A 21146-nucleotide genomic window follows, 5' to 3' on the forward strand; every position below is an offset into this window, starting at 1 on the left:
CAGTATAGCCTTGTCAAGAAAAATGCAGAAAATCGATCATTTCTGCTGTCACACACCTACACATTTATACATGAATCTATAGCTATGTATCCATATTTATGTATGTATGCAGATGTATGAGGTTTTGTGGTTCAGCTGGTTTGGGCATCACCAGCCTCCAGGATTTGATGCCCGTTTGTCTGGACAGTATGATGAGTCATGACTGGGCTCTGCTTTTTATGCAACTTGTTTTTTTAGTAATTCAACTGCTATTTCCAAGATGTTCCTGCAGCCACTCCAGTTATAGTAATCAAATTCACAATTAAGTAATCAATACACAACACTTCCACTATTTTGAAACATAAGCTAATTATGATGAGTATAAATAGTAATTGAATAAATTGTTGCATTAAAAGAAACATTGAAACCTTAAACATTGAGTCAAGGACATTAGCAAATGCACGCAACAAAATGCACCTGGTGTTCCATACATGATGGATATGATTTATTTTGCACAACTTGCCATTTGTCTTTGGACCACACTCGAAAGTCAACCATAGACATTTATCATCATAAAAACACAGAAAACGATAGACTGAGATTGATAAAAAAGAAATGATAATCCCAAACTATGTGCATCTCTGAACAAATGGAAAAGCAAACAAACCGGTTGCAACCATTAACACATGTTTAAACAATGCCCAAGTGGCAAACGTAAGAAAAAATCCTTGAAGTTGCCACCTGACCCATGCGTAACATGATGGTATTCCACTGCTGAATATAGATAGTGGAATAGGAGGTATTCACCCCCCTTGGACTTCTGTGGACTTTGCTGTGTTTCAACCTGAAATTATTATTATTCAATTTGATCTATAAGATAAACTTTTGAAGACCTTCAGTTTTTGTCTTAAATATCAACAGATCTGTAGTATGGATGTGGATAATTTAATTTCAGCACATCACGGAAGTATGAAAGAACTTTTCCAGGTTGAAATGGCAGTTCATTTTAAAACAGACTTTATATGAACTGTCTACTGCATTATATATTAAAGCTTTAGCTAAAATGAATGCCAACTATTTAATTATCTCGACTGAATTACATGCCAGGTTATCAATTCAAGCATTTTTTTTTAACTTTAATTTTCCTTAGATAATTGAAAAGATGATAACTGGAGGCATATCACTTTTGCTGCATTAAACTCAGAAACACCAAATTGCACTTTTATGACATGATGAAGGAACACAAAAGTGTCCTGTGCATATTTATAATCAAGTCATAATAACTATAATCTAGACTGTTTTGTGTAGTTCAAAGGTAGGGGTGCAAATTGTCTCTTTTTTTCAGGTAACACACGCTAAATGATGAACTAGAACAGAATGGAGACTTTATGCCATCTGCTGCAGTTTGTGTAGTTTTATGTCACGTCTGTTTTCCAAATCCTGGGGGTTCTGTTTTGTGGATGTCTGGTTTAATAGAAATCACAGTTAAAATTGGCATCACTGTACTGGCAAGCAGATGTTGGCATTTTCATGTAGTTTTATTGGGCAGGAGACATTTTAAACCTATGGAAATTGTAACGATGCCTTTTTATCACTGATATTTGAAGACAATGTCAATAACCAGATGTTTTATGTTACGTCATCTTGCCTCTTAGATACAGTGAGTATTAATAGGCCAAACGGCGTCCTCTTCATGATAAGATGCCGTGCATGCAGTAATGTATTCTTTACTAAACTATTTTGAACAGTTTACTTAGAAAAATTGTTAACCAAGCAAAAGCACACACACTTCATCATTTCAAGTTTACTGATTTATAATGTTTCTGATCCAGGAAAACCTGACAGCATGTTCCCAGAAGACAGCTTTATAGACATGGGGGAAATAGATATCGGGCGCAAAGTCACGCAGAAGATTCCCCCGGGCATATTCTGGAGATCGCAGGTGTTCGTCGATCACCCCATGTACCTCAAATTCAATGTGTCACTGGGAAAAGATGCCTTGGTGGGAATTTATGGAAGAAGAGGGCTGCCTCCTTCTCACACACAGGTGAGGCCAGACTGTTGAATGTTGTTTGTTTTTTTGTCAAATATTATTTTAAATAAGTGAACATTTATTGTTAAAAATTCATGAGTTGATTTCATTTACACTCTTGTTTAAACATGTAAATCTCCCATTTCATTAATTCATTAACCTGGTCTGCATGAAAATTGTTTATTGCTCTCCACATCAATATGTATGACAGTTCCACTTAAAATCAGTGAATGCACAAATGCATTGACATTTTTCATTAACACTCACTTGGGAAACTTTGCTTGCGGTCAAACTGTGCCATTGGATTTTCAGTGTGTTTACAATGACACCAAAGATGTGAATTATGCATATTGGAACAGGCTCGTGTGTGCTCAGGCATATAGATAAACACAGAGCAAACAAGCCCCAAAAATGCACAATACGCTAAATAATTTCAGTCATAGACATTTATTTATTTATAAATTAGCAGTTTTGTACCTTATCGGGTCAATTAAACTGAATGACTAGCATGCTTCTGATCAATAATTGAAACCAAGGTGAGATTAGCTTTCCTGGGACAAGTATGAGTTTAGTTCTTAAATCGATAGGCATATATTTTTCCACTGAGTTCTTTGAAAATGATGTTGCTCCCTGCAGCAGCGGGCTCTTTCCTGAGCTGCATGTGAGTAGTCTCTCCTTTCATACGATCTGGACAGACTTCTGCAGACGGTACAGTAATATATATATATATTTTTTTTTACAGGTTTAAAGGTGTGGTATTTTAAAAACAGATACTTAAAAATGTGTTAAGTTAATGTGTTTGTGTGTATTTATATATGTATTCATGCTTCCACCAAGTATTAACTATGGGTTGTGGAGACTTATCCAATTATGATATTTCATTTATGTATCTTTATTATATATATTTTTCCCTCCTCTGTTTTCCCACAGTTTGACTTCGTGGAGCTGCTGGACGGCAGGCGGCTCCTGGCACAGGAAGTGCGAGGCTTGGAAGGGCCTCATGGTCCGCATCGCAGCCTGGTGCCCGTCATAATCCACGACACGGGCTTCATCCAGTACATGGACTCGGGCATCTGGCACCTGGCCATCTACAACGATGGCAAAGAAGCAGAACAGGTCTCCTTCATTACAACTGCCATAGGTGAGCATCCGTTCGTCCTCTCCGTTGAGGAACATAAGCACACAAGAACGTTTACAAACGAGACGAGGCCATTCGACCCATCGTGCTCGTTTGGTCAACCCGTCATGCTCGTTTGGAAAGATATCCTTCCTCGGATATAAAGTCGCTCATTGCAACGATTTGAACTTTTTATATATCCAGTGTTTTGTCCACATTTTTAGTACAAAAAATTACTCATAATAATGAAGGTTAAGTGAGACCAAGAAGAAAAAAAAAGAGGTGGAGTGTTAACGGGATAATGTGCCTGTGAATGCTCTTTATCTGAATCCCCTTGATAACTGTAAAGTGTCTCGGACGTGTATCTCTCATTGCGAGCACATAATTTGGTCATTAGCTTTGGTGTCTCGCACTACAGGGGTTTCAGGCTATTTGGATAATGTGCATAGAACATTGCTGCTCCATTTCAATGTCTGTGATTGTGCCTGACCACTAATGATGTTTCAGATCATTATTTGATCCAATTTTCATTTCTGTGCCATTCAGAATTTTTCTTTCCTTTGGCTACATCTTTCAAAACCCACCAGCTTCGGATTTCAGGCCCGTCATTGATGTGGACACAATGCTGGTGTTAAAATGCCATGATTTCCTTTGTTGCTTTCAGCTCATTTGATTACAGCCGTGGTATTAGCACTGTCATGAATAACTCTTACGGGTTGATTTTGAATACAGAGAGTGCATGGCTTTACTCTGGTGTATGCCGAGCGTCGAGTGAGGGCCGGCAGTGGCTCTCCAGGTTTTCTTTAATTGAAAGGTCTGTAGCCAGAGCACATCAGTGACACGGACCTCCAAGCAGCAGGTCGATAGGAGTCAGTTTTTGAACACAAACAGAGACTCAGCTGGAATAAAAAACAGGTGATAAGGTGGACAGTGCTGCCCTGCTGAGAGCCAACCAGTTATGAAATGAAAACTCTGACTATATCCTGATAAGGAGGGAGTGGCAGAGTGGGAGAGAGAGGGCAAACTTGACCACAGCCAAGTGAGTTTCTGAATGCAGGTTAGTTTCAGTGCAACAAATCAAGAGTGAGTAGAACATCTTTCAGTACGGAGGTGGTCAAAATGAGTTGGCACAGATGAAAGGCTTGTCTTTAAACAGTTCCAGCGACTGAAATACACAACAGCTGCACCCCCCCAGCCGTCTGGACGTGAGCTGATTAGGTCACACTGTACCTTAGAGCAAGGTAGAAGAAAATGTTTCCCTTTCTGGAAATGGGTCATTGTTACAGTGTCCTTCAACAGCAAAAGACATAGCCTTTTAGTTTAGGTTTTAATAATTGACACAAGTGCATGGTATTTATAAAATCTGGCCTCATCTTCAAAACTCATTGTTTCTGTTCTCATTCGTGCTGAAGGCCGAAACCTTTTAGAATTTGTTCCCGGTCTTGTAACAGTCACCTGAAGAAGAAAAAAATGTCTGGTTAATGTAATGTATCCAGCGTCCATTAAACTGACATTCTAATAATGGCAAAAGTCTCCCATAGTGCTGTCTAGCCTAAATTGTATCCATGATAAGCTTATTAATACCTTATAGTTGAGTGTTTCACCCAAACCATTAAGTGAAATGTGACAACACACAATTAACAGAGGAACGTGAAAAAAAAAAAGCTGTTCCACCTTGGCAGCCCTTCTATTTTGATGGCTATGGAGCGATTTTTTCATTTCTGCAAATCCTTAACATCTATCTTGTGTTGTGGAGCGGTTGTTCCTGTAAATTCCCCTGGAGCAGACTGTGTTTCACCTCAGTCATCTGCTGCTCACTAACAGCACCTTCACACGCATTCCCCCCGCGCAGGCGACCTTTAGCAGCTTACAGGGCGGGATGGCTTTTAGTCACTACTGTTCGCCTGCAGCCAGATTTCAAAGGTACTGTTTCCGCATCTCGCTCTCAGCTGAAAAGAAGGGTTTACCTGAAATCTGCACAGGCACTTAAAACTTTTCGATGGAATCTCTCAAATGAATTTTGCATAATGGCAGGGAAGGGGGGGGGCATTCTGGCATGGATTTTGTAGATAATTTTTTGGTTTTAAACTGACCCCATAGAAAGTTATTAATTTAGAATTCCACAATCTTATCAGCTGGAATTTAATTAATATTACACTGAATCTAAATGTAATCAGTCTGATTCTTTCCATTTTATTAAAAATGACAGAAAGGAAAGTACTCTTTAACAGCACCAAATTTATCATCTATTCTATCTTTTGTTTCTTCAGCACAGACATATTATTTCCTTGTTGGTAATGTATCCCCACCCCCTACCCCTAATGTAAAGTATTGAGACAATTCAAAACATTTAAAACATGAACTCCAAAGCGTTTATTTATTATTTTATTTTTGTAACTGTATGATACACACAATAACCTATACATAACTTGGATATTGAGGATGTAAGGCTTGTGCTAATATATAACTCTAAGCAATATAATAAGCTTCTGCAATAAAAAATTAACTATGAAATTGAAAATTGGGAATTTCTCAAATATGTTCTTTGTGCAACTGTGTCTCATATCCAGTTTGATTTGATTTCAGTTCCTCTGTTCAGGAAAGATATAACATGACGTGAATAACTGGGATTTGGCAAAGTGTTTTTCAGGTCCTTTTTTAAGCCTTGTTGGACTTCATGTTGCATTTATTGTTCTCTTTGTTCTCTGCTGATTCTTACTGCATTTTTGCAGAAACATGTGGATGTTTATTTCCGAGGAAAAAGATTTTGTTTTTACTAGAAACACGTAGGTCAGGTTGTGAGTGAGTTTACCCTTAGATAATGCAATGTTGACAGGTCTTAGTCGAGAAAAACACCCTTCATGCATCTCAGCCCTTGAAAAATGCATGTCTGTTTTAAACCTCAGGGTAAACATCATCACAGCCAATCAATTTTCCTGTGCAAATTCAGAAAAACAAGCCCCCTGTGCTTTCCATACAATACATTTGATGATTATAAGGGTACTGGTAAACACTAATAGACTGAAGAATACGAATAAAAACAAGGTACAGCTTTATTTTTTCCAATAGAAAGCTTTACTTTGGCCTTTTAATTAAATACAAAGTGGCTTGCAATTTGACTAAAAATGTATTGCATATTTATTATTATTATTATTATTATTATTATTATTATTATTATTATTATTATTTCTTGGCAGGTGCCCTTATTCAGGGTGACTTACAGATTAATTTGTAAGCAATTTATTTTATAGAGAGAATAACAAAATTATGAATGTAATATTCTAGGAATGTGTAAAAATGTTAGTCACATTCTGAATCTGAAATACTGTTGGGGTTTTTAATTAATAGTGTTTCTGCACAACTAAAAGATGTAGCTTTGTGCACTCGCAGTACAATACAATACAACAATACACTATAAAACAAAACCGAAGCTGAAGTTAAGAAAATGTGGCCTTGGATCTGTTTCTCTTCAGTCTGTGCAAGAGTTCATGTCATAAATAATTCCTGTATAATTGTATTTCGTGGAGAGAAAAAAAAAAACCTCTGCTGCTCTTGAACTTGTGTCCCTCAAGCCATGCAGGCTTTGAGTTAAAGCCCAGGCCTCCTAGTTAGATGCTCTGTTCCAGAGCCATCAAAACCTGGATGAAATACTGATTGCCTTTGACACATCTGGGGATAGCCTTACACTGTCTGCTCTCCCTCCAAAGCCTGAAAGGTGAAGAGCCAGACCATGCTTGCATCAACATCATCAGTTTCTCCTTCTACTGTAGCCACTGTGATGATTAACTCTCCCGAGGATGAGAGAGAATCAACATGATACAGATAACTAGCCTTTGTCTTCCACAAAAGAAGCTTTGTTGAGCTTTGCTCTATCTCGCCACGGGCAATCGGTATGGGTGAATCTCATTTTCCTTTTAATTCCTCGGGCACAAAGACTCTCCTACTACCTTTTGTTGTATGAATTGTCATTATGTTTCTGTTGAGATATACTGTATTTCTCTCCTCTGTCTGTTGGATTGTGTTGTCAATGTGAAATGCAGGTGTGTAGATTGAGGATTCACAATATTGAGAGCTGTATTTCCTACCTTTCCCTCTAATGTTGAGGTCTTGACTGATTGGTTACATTATATTATATTAATTATATGCATATGAATATGTAGACTACCATCCATGTGCCTATGTTTCCATCTCAAGTTTGTTGTTGTTATTTTGTATGTATAACTCACTTATACATGTATACTTAATAATTATACTTTTAACACATCTACATTTTATATTATTATTATTATTATTATTATTATTATTATTATTATTATTATTATTATTATTATTATTATTATTCCTTTATTGGCAGAAGCCCTTATCCTGAGCAATCTACAGTTTACACAATATTGACACCGTTTCTCCTAGTGGGATTGTAATTTGCCATACAACATACATATTCCAAGTAAATCTTTTAAAAAACATAATTACATTAAAATTGACAAAGCAATGCCTTTCTATCTTTACAGATTCTGTTGATGATTGTCCAAGCAACTGCTATGGAAATGGAGACTGTGTGTCTGGGACTTGTCATTGCTTTCTTGGCTTTCGTGGCCCAGACTGTGGTAGAGGTAAGGTTTGTGTGTTTTCTTTGTCTATCTACCTTTTTGCTTATCCTGTTACTCTGGAAAACCTCATGCTGATGTCAGGCAGAATTATCTTTTGGAAATATGAATTTAAATATACTATCAAAATTGTCTGGTTATCTAAGAACATCATTTATTTCTTTATTTATTTTATTGGAGTAACCAGTCAGTTCTAGGCCATCTGTTCTTGTATTGATGATCAATGCTGGATTGATTTGTTTGCTTTTAACTCAGCAGGTAGTCAATTTAGACCTACAGCCTTTATGAAAATATGCTGTTTCCTTGATTCCATTTGGGTATCTATCTTTCTTTTTCCCTTTTATGCTTTAAACTAGATAATAGTGTTTTTTAATCAGTTCAGTGCTCCACATGAGTGGCAATTTTGTGTTATGTGGTAACAGAGCATCTGCCTTAAATATTTATGAAATATGTAGGTGGTATCTTTTGAAAGTTTGTTTCTGTCATAAAAAATCTAAATCAATAAGAAATCCAGCACAGCAGTCAGACATTAAAATTCAATCTTCTGTTTTTTCTCAATATATTAGCTGATGATGAAAAACACTCTAGTTTTTTTCTGAACATCAATAATTAACTTTGATTAGCATGAAATGTGGTGAAAGTTATACCTTAAAGATAATTTCTTTTTATTTCTAATAATAGACTACGATGTAAATCTGCAAATGATCTTGTTTTTTTTTATTCAATCGAATTCATGACTGTGAACTGTTAATGCATACCAGTCCATCAACAGTGTGTCTGGTTTATAGAGAACCTTTTTTTAACGCTATGGTTGCCTTCAAGGACTGAGAGTCACATGCCCACACACGCACGCACACACACACAAAAAGTAAAACATCTTTGAAGTCATGGTTGATTTATTCTATTCATTTGTGTATGTGTGTCTTCCCTCTTCAAAGCGTCGTGCCCAGTTCTGTGTAGCGGTAACGGCCAGTACCTTAAAGGTCGCTGCATGTGTCACAGTGGCTGGAAAGGACCCGAATGTGATGTTCCCACCAACCAGTGCATCGATGTAGCCTGCAGCAACCATGGCACCTGTATCATAGGGACATGCATCTGCAATCCAGGCTACAAGGGGGAGAGCTGTGAGGAAGGTAAAGCACTAATACATCTAACCACTTTTTAGAGTTCTGAAGCATGTATGTATCGTTTTATTAATGGAGTCCATCAATTGGTAAGAGGTCCTCCACTATGTAGAGTGTTTACAGATGTGCTCTTTCTCTGTAGAGAGGAGAACTCGACTGAGTGATTAAATTGAAGGCTTACAGTGTTTTTACAAGCAATTTGTAACACATCACTGACATACGTGCCTAATGTCTCAGTGTCTACATAGGGATATTTCCTTTCTTTCTTTCAATTAAGCCCCTTTTGAATATGGAGTCTCCGTGACGTTCTCCCCAGCATTCAATATTAATCACAGATGCAGCACAAACTGTCAAAAGCTGATCTGGGTACCATTTATATTAACGTAAATGCATCCTGGAAAGGGAATTTTCCATTTAGTATGTACCTGACTATTTTGAGAATATCAGACGAAGTGAAGGTACATTAAGGCTCAATATGGATTTTCTTTGTGTACCCAAAAAGCCTTTCTGTACTTACTTTACGCCTGCATGAAGATTTCATTTTTTTACCCATGATAAATTGAAGTAACTGAAAACAAAATGCATGTGAATTACTGTAACAGTTTAAAACATGGCCGTCAGTTGAAAAAATGAATTTCATTAATATATGAAAATGTTTGATCTTCTCTTGCATTATTGAGTGTATTAATCTTCAATCAAATCCTCAAGAACAAGAACCAACGTAGAAGACCAAAGTACCAAAATACAATGCACTTCTTCTTGAACTTATTTTATTCTTCTTTACTCATGAATAATGTCTGTTGTGCAAGGTTCTGCCGCTTGCCATTAACTAGGCAAAACTATTCCTTTGTTGTCGGAAATCCTATAAGCTAAATTTACGAAGAAGAAAGCACGACTCTAATCCTTTCACAGACTTCTTGCTACAAGCCCGCTAAAAGGATAAGGCAAGTTGAGATAAGATTGAAGTAGCCATTGTTTGTGACAGCACTTGAAGGCCCTCATTTCAAGATGAAAAATGGGCCCGGGATTATGATAAATGGGGGATTCTGACATGCATACCCCCTTATTCTATTTTGGTTCTAGTCTTAGCCGTAAAAAGAGGAGAGAGTGCAGATCAGGGCCCTTTAAATTTTTTTACCTTTCTTTCTTGCGACCTTCAGCAGTGATGATTAATTGCCAGGAGAGAAGTTCTTGTCAGTTAGCCTGTGATCTTTGTTCCTTGAGTCCAAGCCATCTGCTAAGAGACGAGTGATTCTGTTTGCCTTACTATGAGGCCCTTTAAACCTATTTGTGTCATAGTAAAGTGGAACTGCCATGGCCTAGCCCCCTCTGTTCGTAGAGTCCGGCTCTAAAAGTGTCCTGTCTCTCGCTTACCATCTGTGAACAGGTATTGTTTATTATTTTGGTTTTGTTTGTCCTCCGCTGACTGCTATTGTCCAGTCTTAGTGGTGTCATGGCTGCTGTCTCTAGGGGCAACTGCTTATGGAATGCTCGTTATGAGTTACAAACCCCAAATGAAACTGACTTTGTGGTCGCTCTTAAAATAAATGTAGGAAAATTCATTTTACTGTTGCACAATTGTATATAACTCCATGTTATGAATTCACAAAAGAAAATAATCTTGGATTAATCTATTTTGACTGAAGCATTTACCAAATTCTTATAATGAGGAAGCATGGAAAGCAGAAAAACAGCCTTTTCATTTGTTTAAGAATCTTGGAAAATGTATTATAATTTCTACACAGTAATGACGGTATTTTTTGGGACTTTCTATGATCATGCAATTTGCTTTATCTGAGATACCCCCATTCAGCCAAGTTTTCAAAGTTAGAAACTCGTTGTTGTGACTTCCCTTTCTAGAAAAGAATAATAATAATCTCATTACAGCTACCTAAGGAGTGCCAGGAGAAATATAGGCCATACTTATTATCATTAGGGTGAAAGTGGATCCGTGCTGTGGAAGTATCCGTGTAAACTTTGTTTTTAACAACTCTGTTTGTAAGTTGTTTTCTCTTTAATGCTGAGTTCAGTGGGACTGGAGCTCATATTCTTGGCCAACAGAAGGTCTGCGGCCCAATTCACACTCTGTTAGAAGGCCAATGGAAGAAAAAGAAAACTGCACCGTTCTAATGAACAGGAATGGAGGTTTCTGTGTAAATGAGTTTTGCTTTTCCCTGTGTTTCCAGTGGATTGCATGGACCCTACATGTTCTGGCCGAGGAGTGTGTGTCCGGGGAGAGTGTCACTGCTCGGTGGGCTGGGGGGGGCCCAGCTGTGAAAACCCACGAGCGTCCTGCATGGATCAGTGCTCAGGACATGGGGCCTTCCTTGCTGAAACTGGGACTTGCAGCTGCGACCCAAACTGGTCTGGACACGACTGCTCCACAGGTGAGAGACGGCCGCTGCAACAGGGTCCACTCAACCCTCCTGCACATTTTTCACGCCATTTTCTGCTCAGTAAAAATGAAATAGATTAAATGCTGATTTCAACTATAATTCAGCTGCATCTCAGCAGGTTTCCTTTACTTCAGTAGTCTTTGTTGGTAATTTTGACATTGTATTAATTTCTATGCAGATACCCAAGGGTATAAAGATAATTAAAAAAAAGAAAGTAATAATGAATAGTGTCGATGTTGGATTCACAGGCTTGCTGCTAATGTTGTGTGTTTCATATGCTGATTCCCCCAATTTTTGTTTTCATGTATAATATATTAAACCAATTGGTAACAATTGAACAATTAAGAGACATAATTTGAAATTAGTATTCCACAGAAAAGTAGCTCCAATTCTTTGTTGTTGTTGTTCCATTCAGTTCTGAAGTGTGATAGTCAGTGGTGCGTGCCGAATGCAAAATAGATGCTTTCTTGTCTGTCGTCATAAACAATGTTGTTGTGAGCTTAGTCTACTTCCCTCTGTATTGTTATTGATAAAATGGTTGAGTCCTTATTATGCCACATGTCTTGGTAACCAATTTTTAATTTAAAGTTAAATCTTTTCACAGCATGATTTAATTGCCTGCCGTTTATTGTAATAGGGAGCCAGCAAGCAGAAAACTTCACAAGAAATAAATACAGTAGCTATATTGAAAGGAACCTTTTTTCATAAAATCAAAGATTACTCACACAGATGTGATTTATCCATAGCTCTAGTGCTAGCAATCAAAGCACGCAAATATAGTCTCGCTTTGGTTTGCATTCTTCCTCTGCTACATCTTTTTAAATGGTTTTCCCTAAAGTTGCACATAGTTACTTAGCATTCACAGTAAGACATCATATCCATCTAAGGTGAAGATTCAGTCAAAGTCATAGTACAACCTTAGGTTATGCAGTTGGGGAAAGAAATATTTTTCAGAATTAAAAATGTGTTTACTAAGGCTTAAAATAATTAGTGTTTTAACAGTGGTTGTGAGCGGTGGATAGGTCATGCTAATATTTCAGGTCATCTGACCAATGACAAAGCACCTTACAAATTCTCCTGAGGATCTAAGGGGTGTGGGTTTAAATCAAGGTCTGCTTTGTTGTAGATTTTAAGGAGATGTATTCACCAGGCGCTCCAGTTTGCCTTAAGAGCTTCCACAACTGTGAAACACGGATATTCAAATTATAATTATACGTGTTTTTCACAACTGTTTTGTTCATTTGTTTTCCTATTAATGTCCCTGTTTTGTTTAGCTATCATAGTGCTGTAACATATTGTACCAAGGGTTCACTCACATCAAATACTTGAATGCATGGAAATCTGCTTTTGACAGTTCATTTGTAAAATTCCCTTTGACTCAGTTTAATTCTTTGAAATAAAAAAGAGCACCCTTTCAACTAAGAAAATATTGACTTTTGCCCAGGATGCTAAAACACTTTAATGTTTTCTTTAATCCAATTGCTCTTGGATGTTTAGGTATGACATGTTTCTGCACTTCTTATTGACTTCCATTTGGATTTAATTTCCCTGTCCAATGGGGGAAAAATATTAACAGTTTCTGTAAAATGGTCATGTTATATTCAAGACTCGGTGTGTCTACTACACATGACATAAATTGTTGTTCAGGTTTTGTTTATAGTAAATTGCTTGTTAATTAGTGGATTGACAAACAAATAACTTAACAGTTGCTAGTTTACAGTGAAATGGAGATGCAAGAGGGACATCCGTAAAGTAATTTATTTCATCTAAGTAATGCTTGACTGGCATAGCTTTAAATATCACATTATAACAGCCAGGCATTGACTGACCTATTAGATAATCCTGGGGATTTAAGGAAACTAGATGGCTTTCTAAATATGAGGTTCTCACATGAGGAATTACAATAATGAGTTTGCCTTTGCTGTAGAGATGTTCATTTAAAACTTAATTTTCCAAGGAAATAGAGTAGTGAAGTAAACTGTACTCTGACTGGCTGGGAATTCAGGAGGAGAGGGAGCTGTAGTCTGTAGTCTGGCCTCTATTGCTGTGGTGCGCAGTGGCAGGACTAAACAGCTGCACTGCATCTGGAAATGCCAGGGGGTTCAACATTTATACAGCTTTTGAACCCCCAGCTCCCCCACTCTTCCAAGAGGACGTACGTGGTGTACACAGCTCAGCACACCAGCCACCTGCCATGCAGTGAAACAGCTCGATGCTGAGCTAATAAACAGCACGTACACCAGTGCCGTGTGATGTTTTAATGAGAACAAAGTATAGTGTGACTTGCAAGAAGCAGCCACAATCTCTATACAAATTAACACAAGTAAAAGTGTTCAACCTTTTTCAGCTTTATCAGCTGAAAGCACTTGAACAATTATTGCTTTAGAAGATCTTTGTGAAGCAGTATTGTTTTGGCCATAGATAGATGTTTTTATTTAAATGCACAAGAGTTGCTGTTGTGAGTCACAACCTAGACTGCATTGGAAGACTTTGCTTCTCTAAGCAGTTGGACTATCAAAGAAACATGCGTCACTTTAAGCTAACTTTAATAGTGTTCTGGAAATTCTGCTACTAGCCATATCAGCAAAAGATCACACAGATACTGGAAACAATCAATATTTTCATCATTTCCTACTCATTCAGAGTAGGTGAAGGAGTGTCAGTTAATTTGTCTACTTGTCAAAAAAAGCAACAATAACCGTAGAAAGTTGACATCCTCATTACTTAGCATTACAGATCTGTCTGTCGGTCTATCTTGTGATGTATTAATTTAATTTCTATGTGATCCATTGCTGCAAGCAAATAAATTATAAATAGAAGGCATCATGGAGGTTAAGGGGAGAGAGCGCTGGAGAGAGAAAGAGTTACCGATTACTTGATTGATGGAGAAACACAAAAAGCTGATTAGGAAAACTGCATTAATTGATTTTGCAGTAATAGTTGCACTTTATTATTTCAAAATCTCCTGAAAGAAGCTGAAGAAGAAATTGAGGTAAGTCTTGCAAAACATTTTGCAAAGTGTCTCACAATTAAACAAAACCCAGATGAATGCAACAACGCAACAGTCAAACTCCTTCACAAGACACTGGCAAGTTCAAGATCTGCAAAGGAGTATGTCAACGAGACACAATCTCTCCAAAACTCTTCACCGCAACACTTGAGTAAGATGTTTAAGGCTTTGGACTGGGAATAAAAAGGAATAACATTGTCATTCTTGCAAAACTACCTGAAGACCTGCAGCTTCCAAATCAAGAACTCTCGGACGCAATAAAGGGAATCAAAATTAACTTGAAAATATCCAGTTATGTTTAATAGCTTTTTGAAAACTAAGAGCATTAAAGATACTTGATGAAGTGAACAGTCTTACCTTGTACAGAAAATGAGCACAGATGGAGATCTTGTGGAAGAAATCAAATGAAGAGTATAAATGGGATGGAGTGCATTAAAAAAATGTACATTATTGAAAGGAAATCTACCCATATGCTTGCAGAGAAAAGTATTTGATAAATGCGTACTACCAGTGCTCACTTATAGATCCGAAATCCTGTCACTAAATGCAATAATGATACATAAACTGCAAACACAAAGAAGCGTGGAAAGATTTATGCCTGTAATAACAAGAAGAGACAGTAAAACAAATAAATGGATCTATGCACAAACTAAAGTCTGTGACATCATTGAAACAGTGAAAATATTCTGATCGCAGTTGGCCGGACACATTGCAAGAAGAACAGAGCAAAGACGGACAAAAGAAGCTAATTTTCTTTTCATCCCAAGAGATAAAAGGACCTAGAAGAAGACCACCTAATTGATGCGAAGATGGAATCAGAAGCTTTGTTGGCATGACCTGGAAAAGAGACGCAGTATGTCAAAACAAGTGAAAACATCTTGGGAAGGCCTTCATCCAGCAGTGGATCGAAAGGCTGATGATGATGATGATGATATATCTATATATACAAACACAATCTTAAATCTAGCCTTAACATGGTCTGAATGTTTGGCCCTAACCATTGAAAGAAATGTGCTATAAGGTTTTTATTAATTGTGTTTTAGGATATTTTTTTTTTAAATACATTAAGAATCAGGAAATACACTGATGTGCCAGTTTTACAGGAATCTTAAACAAACAAACCACTTACAAGCTGAGACAAAAAAACAAAGCAGACATGAAGCCAAATGCTTCTTCTTGCATACAAAAAAAGCTTTCAAAGATGCAGAAAGCATGCTTTTAATTCTCTTGAGTAATGCAGCCAGCTAATGCTAATAAAATGTGAGTGTTGTTTCCAAGACTACTTTAAGTAGCTCTGAATGAAATGCAGTAAAGAAGAGACTAATTGAAAGTCATGTGATGTGAAATTAAGTGCATTAGCATAATTCAAGAAAGCATTATTCAGTAATTACCAAGGAGGAGTGATCTTTATTTAAAGGTTTTAAATGACTGATCTGGATACACCATTATATGAACTATGGCTCAAAAGACCTCTACAAACTTGATTTAAATCCCAACAATGAAAAAAGAGGTAAGGCATGAACTTTAATTGAGTCCTTTTTTAATTTAGTTCAGTAGATAGTACTTTCACCTAAATCTGCAGCAGGCCAGTTCAATAACCAAGCCAGTCAGGGATTGGTTACATGACCACAGAAGAAATTGTACTTCCTCACCAACAGCTGACAAAATCAGAGGATGTTGTTGTTTAGTTGCTATTGAAAACTAGTTCTGAATGTACATTAGCTATTGACCAAAACCACAACTGAAGGCATTGAAGAAAAAAGAAGAAAAAAAAACAGCAACAGCACAGAGGTCACTGAAGTTGATCCATCTCTTGAGATGTGATTTCAATGTGCAACTCTTTTGAAGCTGTTGTTTTCAATGTTGTGATTCCCTTTCTGTTTTTGTACTGCTCTGCCGGGCTGAAACAGATTGAAGTCGTTGCAGACTGTTGCAACGGCCACACAAGGTCAGCTTTTTGTTTTTTTTCGGACAGGTTACTTAAGCTTTGGGTTGGCGGATGACAAACAGAGCAAAATCAAAAGAGGAACATTGTCCAAAGACAGGTTCCTTTATGCTCTTTCACCCTTAATATCACCTCAGACAGTAAAAGGGACTAAGTGGTTTCCCAGGAAACACAGCTAATCAGCACACACAAAGGTGCTTTTTCCCCTTTGTTCATTCGCCTTTTCCTACCTCTCAGAATCATACATTTGTACGATTCAGTTACTATCCCTTCTCGGTAGCTGATCATAGCAGGCTATTTCAAAAGTACAACTGTTCAGCTCAACACAGGATTTGGCTCAGAACAAGTGGGTCATTTTGTCATTGCTCCAATACTTTTTAAACATTTTCTGCACTTTCATTTGCATACTTTGGCAATTGAAAATCTATACAGCTTAAACTGATCATTTATTAAATGAAGAGCTTAAGATATGTATACATATGTATCAAAATTTGAGTTATTATGTATAAAGAATATATTATTTAGAAAAACATCTTAAATAGCTTCAGTTGTTTTCTGATTTTAGGGAGACAGTTATTTAGGAGCTTCCTTACCATATTGCTGATGCAGTTAACCAGTTTTTAATTAAATCTGACATGAGTTTCAGTTACTTTAGAAACCCACAATTGGATTTTTATTATTATTATTTTTATTCCTTCCCTTCCTCGAAGCACAAAGGAGGGAAGTTACAAAGGAAGGAAGAGGCAAATAGGGGGATCAGTCAGCTAAGGCCTTTACAATCCATGTCTTTTCTTTGTAATCTACTTATTAGATTCTTATTGTCAAAAGGGATTACTGTTATGAGGTGCAGGAATTTCTTTTCATTCACCGTTGGACAAGGTAGTGGAGCGTGGCCGCTTTCCCTGACAATAACCCCTGGATTTGTCTTTTCGTTACCCCCCCGTCCATCTCCCCCTCTCTCTCCCACAGAGATTTGTGCAGCGGACTGTGGTGGACATGGCATCTGTGTGTCAGGCACCTGCCGCTGTGACGAGGGCTGGATGGGCGCTGGCTGTGATCAGAGGGCGTGTCACCCGCGCTGCAACGAGCACGGCACTTGCAAGGACGGCAAATGTGAATGCAGCCCGGGATGGAATGGAGAGCACTGCACTATTGGTAGGGTGGAAAGCAGGGGGAGGAGGGAAAAAAGGCATTTAGTGGGGCAAAAAAAAGGAATAAAGGCAAAAGCATGCTTAATTGAATTTGTGCAACTTAGCTTAGCATGAGCGGGTTTGCTCAGGGATCTGAGGCTTGACTTCATGCATTTTAATGTGGGAACGTGCTAAGGTGTCCTTTCATTTTACGCTTCTCATCCTTTGTCGTTTCAGTTTTTATTATTTTAGGATTATTTGCATTTTTTTAATGTATTTCAGATGCAAACATTTGCTTAACCGCATCCGTGAAAGCAATCAGTAGGGAATGCCCCCTCTGGGAGTTAAATATAAAAATAAAAAAGTGTAAATTTGAGAAGCTCGATTTAGATATTCAATAGCGTTTCTACAACACGCTTCTGGGACACTTTCAGTGCCTTGGTAAGGTACATATCTGCACAAAGTATTTGTTCGTTGATTGATGAAGGATGAAATGATCAATGACTGAAAACAAGTTTCTGAACTATACGGCAGTGAAAGCAATACAAATTTTGTCTACAAATCCAATTTATTATATAACTTAAGCATCAAACTGTGGTCTGTAGTTCATCGTTTTAATTAAACCTACACTGAAACAGTATTTAAGCCTTCGATACAGTAGCAAGCAGAGACACTGTCAGCATCCCATAGTTAAAAAAGCATTTCTTGGCCAAGCTCTGCAGTTTCAGTGCAGTGTGTTTGTACTGGAGCGCGGCCTCAGGGCTGGCAGAGCTTCCTCCAGTAAGAAGTCACTCAGCTGTTTTAAAACCTCGGTGTGCTGATTAACACGATACCCTTCTGCACAGAGGACAGTGGAACGAGTGCCTGGGCTGTGTCCTGATGGTGAAGTCTCTTTTTTTTTTCCAGTCCAGGGGAAGTATCCCATTCGCTTTTAATAGAGCTCATTTGCAGGTGATTCATAATCTAAAAAAACAGGACAAACTAAAATGACTGCTGTAGGTTTAGTGCCTCTAATCAGTTGACCTGACTGAATTATTCTATGGCACTTACTGTATGATATATATATGATAATGACATCTGTTATTAACTCACTGGATGTTTTATTTTGAGAAACTATCCCTTAAGTGTGATTAAGGAGGAGGCTGGTACTCCCTACAAAATAGCAGTTTTAGTTCTGAATGGAAGTCCAAAGTTTTTTTAACTGTATTGCTTTGTGTCATATTCCATTAAAAATTATTGGGTTTTTAGTTTTTTGTCTTATTTAAAGAGTTATTTGTAATATATTTCCTTTTTATCATCTCAGAAGCTGAATATCAGTGCTTACAATCTGAACAGCTATGGCAAAATGAAAGGACACACTCTGAAAACTACACTTTTCCTGAATGCTTTCCCCAATGTCTCTATGTCTCCCCAGTTGTTGTTTCCTTTCACTGTCATGTTTTCTTTTCCCGGAAAGAATTGTTTGCCATTGATTAATAATACATCCATGTCAGAAGCAGTTCTTTTTTGTCATGGTTCATACATATAACATTTCTAATGATCCTGTTTATCAAAAGCCAGGGTTTCAGCCTCTAAATGATAAGGAAGCAATATGTAAACAAAATTGCTCCTTGATGTTTTTCAGCAAAGGACAGTACTGCATATCAGATCAATGAAATGCCAGATGCAAAACAATAAGCAGGGGGGGAAATGACTGTCATTAACATGAAAAGTCGTTTCAGAATTAGACAGGATACGAATTTTTCACAATGAGTATTAGTGATGTCTTAAACTGGGGTAAGCTGTACACAGAACGCATATACTCTGTGAATGTTTAATATGCTTTGAGTGCATTGTTGATATGCCTGTATTTCAATATTTCATATTCAGAATGACATTCCAATCTGGAACTTATCTAAGAGTGGTTTTGTGCATTAAGAATCAAAAGATCTTATTGAAAATGCCTTTAGTAGTAAAAGCCTTTAGTAGTAAAACAATATATATATATATATATACATATATATATATGCCCCTCTTAATAAACCTAGCAGTCTGATAGGTCAATGGCAGTCCTATGCACTGTAAATGGTCTTAACTTGCATCCTTTCGTATACATTGCCATATATATTTACATGTGCAGACTGATGCAACTGTTCATATTTTCGTTTTTTTTTTTTTTATTAATCCTCCTTAGATTAAAAAGTATGTTATTGTGAATTATGGCTGCTCTGTCATGACAATATTGCTTGAAAGATTAAAAGGCTGCAAAATGTAATATATCATTTGAAAAGAAAAAAAAATCATTGCACTGGTACTTCTGTGCCAGGTTCTGCTGATCCGAAGATTTGCTAAACGGGAATGTTATGAAATGTTATTTTCTTTGTATATCTTTTTCCTGCTGCCCTTGCTTGTGGGTTGTGTGATGATTGTTGTGCATGCAGTGCATTTCACTACTGCTCTTTTCTTAACCTTTTGTAAGTGTTAAAAAAAAAAAGCTTGTGTCTGTAGTGGAAAGCACACTGTTCGATCCTCCCCTAAATGTCCTGTCTTTTATCTCCCAAGCTCACTATCTGGATAAGGTAGTGAAAGGTATGGCCTTCCTCGTTCCTTCAGCATTCTAGTTTCTCCTCTTGTCATTCTATTAAATGTTCATAATCTCCAAGTGGCACAACTTCCTCCATCAGCACATGGCTCTGTTTGTACAGATGCTCGGAAGCCCTGTCCCGTTTGTTTTTGTCACTCAGAGCAAGATTTGAACTTTGATCTGAAAGAGCACTCCTCCTTCCCCCCAGCCCCTCTCCCACTCCCTCTCCCCTTCCCCCCAATCACCATCACTTGCAACCAGCACCTCTTGTCACAACATTTTACAGCTATTTCCACTTAGCACTTTGCGCAAAGTGAATCATTGCCCCCAGCCAGAGTCTTGATATAACATGGTATTATTTCAGGGCATCGTATATTGGTACAGTACTGCATTTTCCTTGTTCTTCTTTTCTGCATCCAGCACGATGCATAATGTTTACAAAATGTCTAGGGGGGCTGCAAGGTACTAAAATCTACATCTTTCCAAATGAGGGAGCCTAAACGTTGGTTGGTATGGTTCTGGGGAAAGGGGATTAGGAGAGGTGGTGGTGGTAAGCAATCCCCTTTCCCCTATCCTGTAACGAGCAGTCTTTGATCGAGACTAATGCCACCAGAGGAGAAATTGAGCATCATCAAGTTCCACAGGACTAAGGATGTTTCATTTGGAATAATTTCAGACAGACTTTGCATCAGACCCCAGGGGCTCTTTTCAGAAAAGGCTGCCAATTAAGTTGAACCGTTGCCAATATTTGGAAGAATATTATGGTTAATACATCGTAAGCTGGCTCTGCGGTTTTTTTTATGTATGCATTCTGGGATATGTTCCTTGGTAGGTCAATCAACAGGAGAACTCATTAACAGGGCTGCCTATATGTCCCATTAGTCTGGATATTCGGCTTCCATCTCCATAGATATAGTCTAACAACAACAACAAAATAAACTTTACATCACTAAAAGGGTTTTAAGAAGAGCGTGTCTCAATAGACAATAATGAACCTGGAAAGCATGATAGTGTTGCAGGCGAAAACATAAAATTCTTCATTGCGCAGTCATTATCAATCCATGAACTTAAAAGCAATGAGTCTGTTTGACCTCAGACCCTTATTAATTTCTTCCTCCATCAGTCAGCATCCATTGTTTCCTCTTCCAGTAGCATTGTTGATGTGTGTGATGTCAGAGCCCCAGGAAGAGCACTGGAGTAGCCTTAGCAGACAAAAATAGGTCAGAACAGGCATTTGTGATCC

At 37.7% G+C, this 21146-nt stretch overlaps 1 protein-coding gene and 1 long non-coding RNA gene across 3 annotated transcripts in view; one reads left to right on the plus strand and one right to left on the minus strand.

Annotated features, from left to right (window-relative positions):
• The window catches only part of tenm4 (teneurin transmembrane protein 4), a 193336-nt gene that overhangs the window by 111168 nt on the left and 61022 nt on the right, over positions 1-21146 (plus strand). For both annotated transcript variants that reach the window (XM_066699386.1, XM_066699387.1), the window contains exons 9-14: positions 1812-2026; positions 2942-3152; positions 7640-7741; positions 8674-8868; positions 11046-11246; positions 17180-17365. In XM_066699386.1, coding sequence (XP_066555483.1) covers positions 1812-2026; positions 2942-3152; positions 7640-7741; positions 8674-8868; positions 11046-11246; positions 17180-17365 — 1110 coding nt within the window. The remainder of the gene's footprint in view (positions 1-1811; positions 2027-2941; positions 3153-7639; positions 7742-8673; positions 8869-11045; positions 11247-17179; positions 17366-21146) is intronic.
• Positions 4082-10272, minus strand: LOC136746720 (uncharacterized). Its single transcript, XR_010816420.1, has 3 exons — positions 9998-10272; positions 8712-8857; positions 4082-4583 (listed from the first exon to the last, which is right to left on the minus strand). It is a non-coding gene; the product is annotated as an uncharacterized LOC136746720 (long non-coding RNA).

This window comes from Amia ocellicauda, chromosome 3 (genome assembly GCF_036373705.1).
Source record: "Amia ocellicauda isolate fAmiCal2 chromosome 3, fAmiCal2.hap1, whole genome shotgun sequence".
Taxonomy (NCBI): domain Eukaryota; kingdom Metazoa; phylum Chordata; class Actinopteri; order Amiiformes; family Amiidae; genus Amia; species Amia ocellicauda.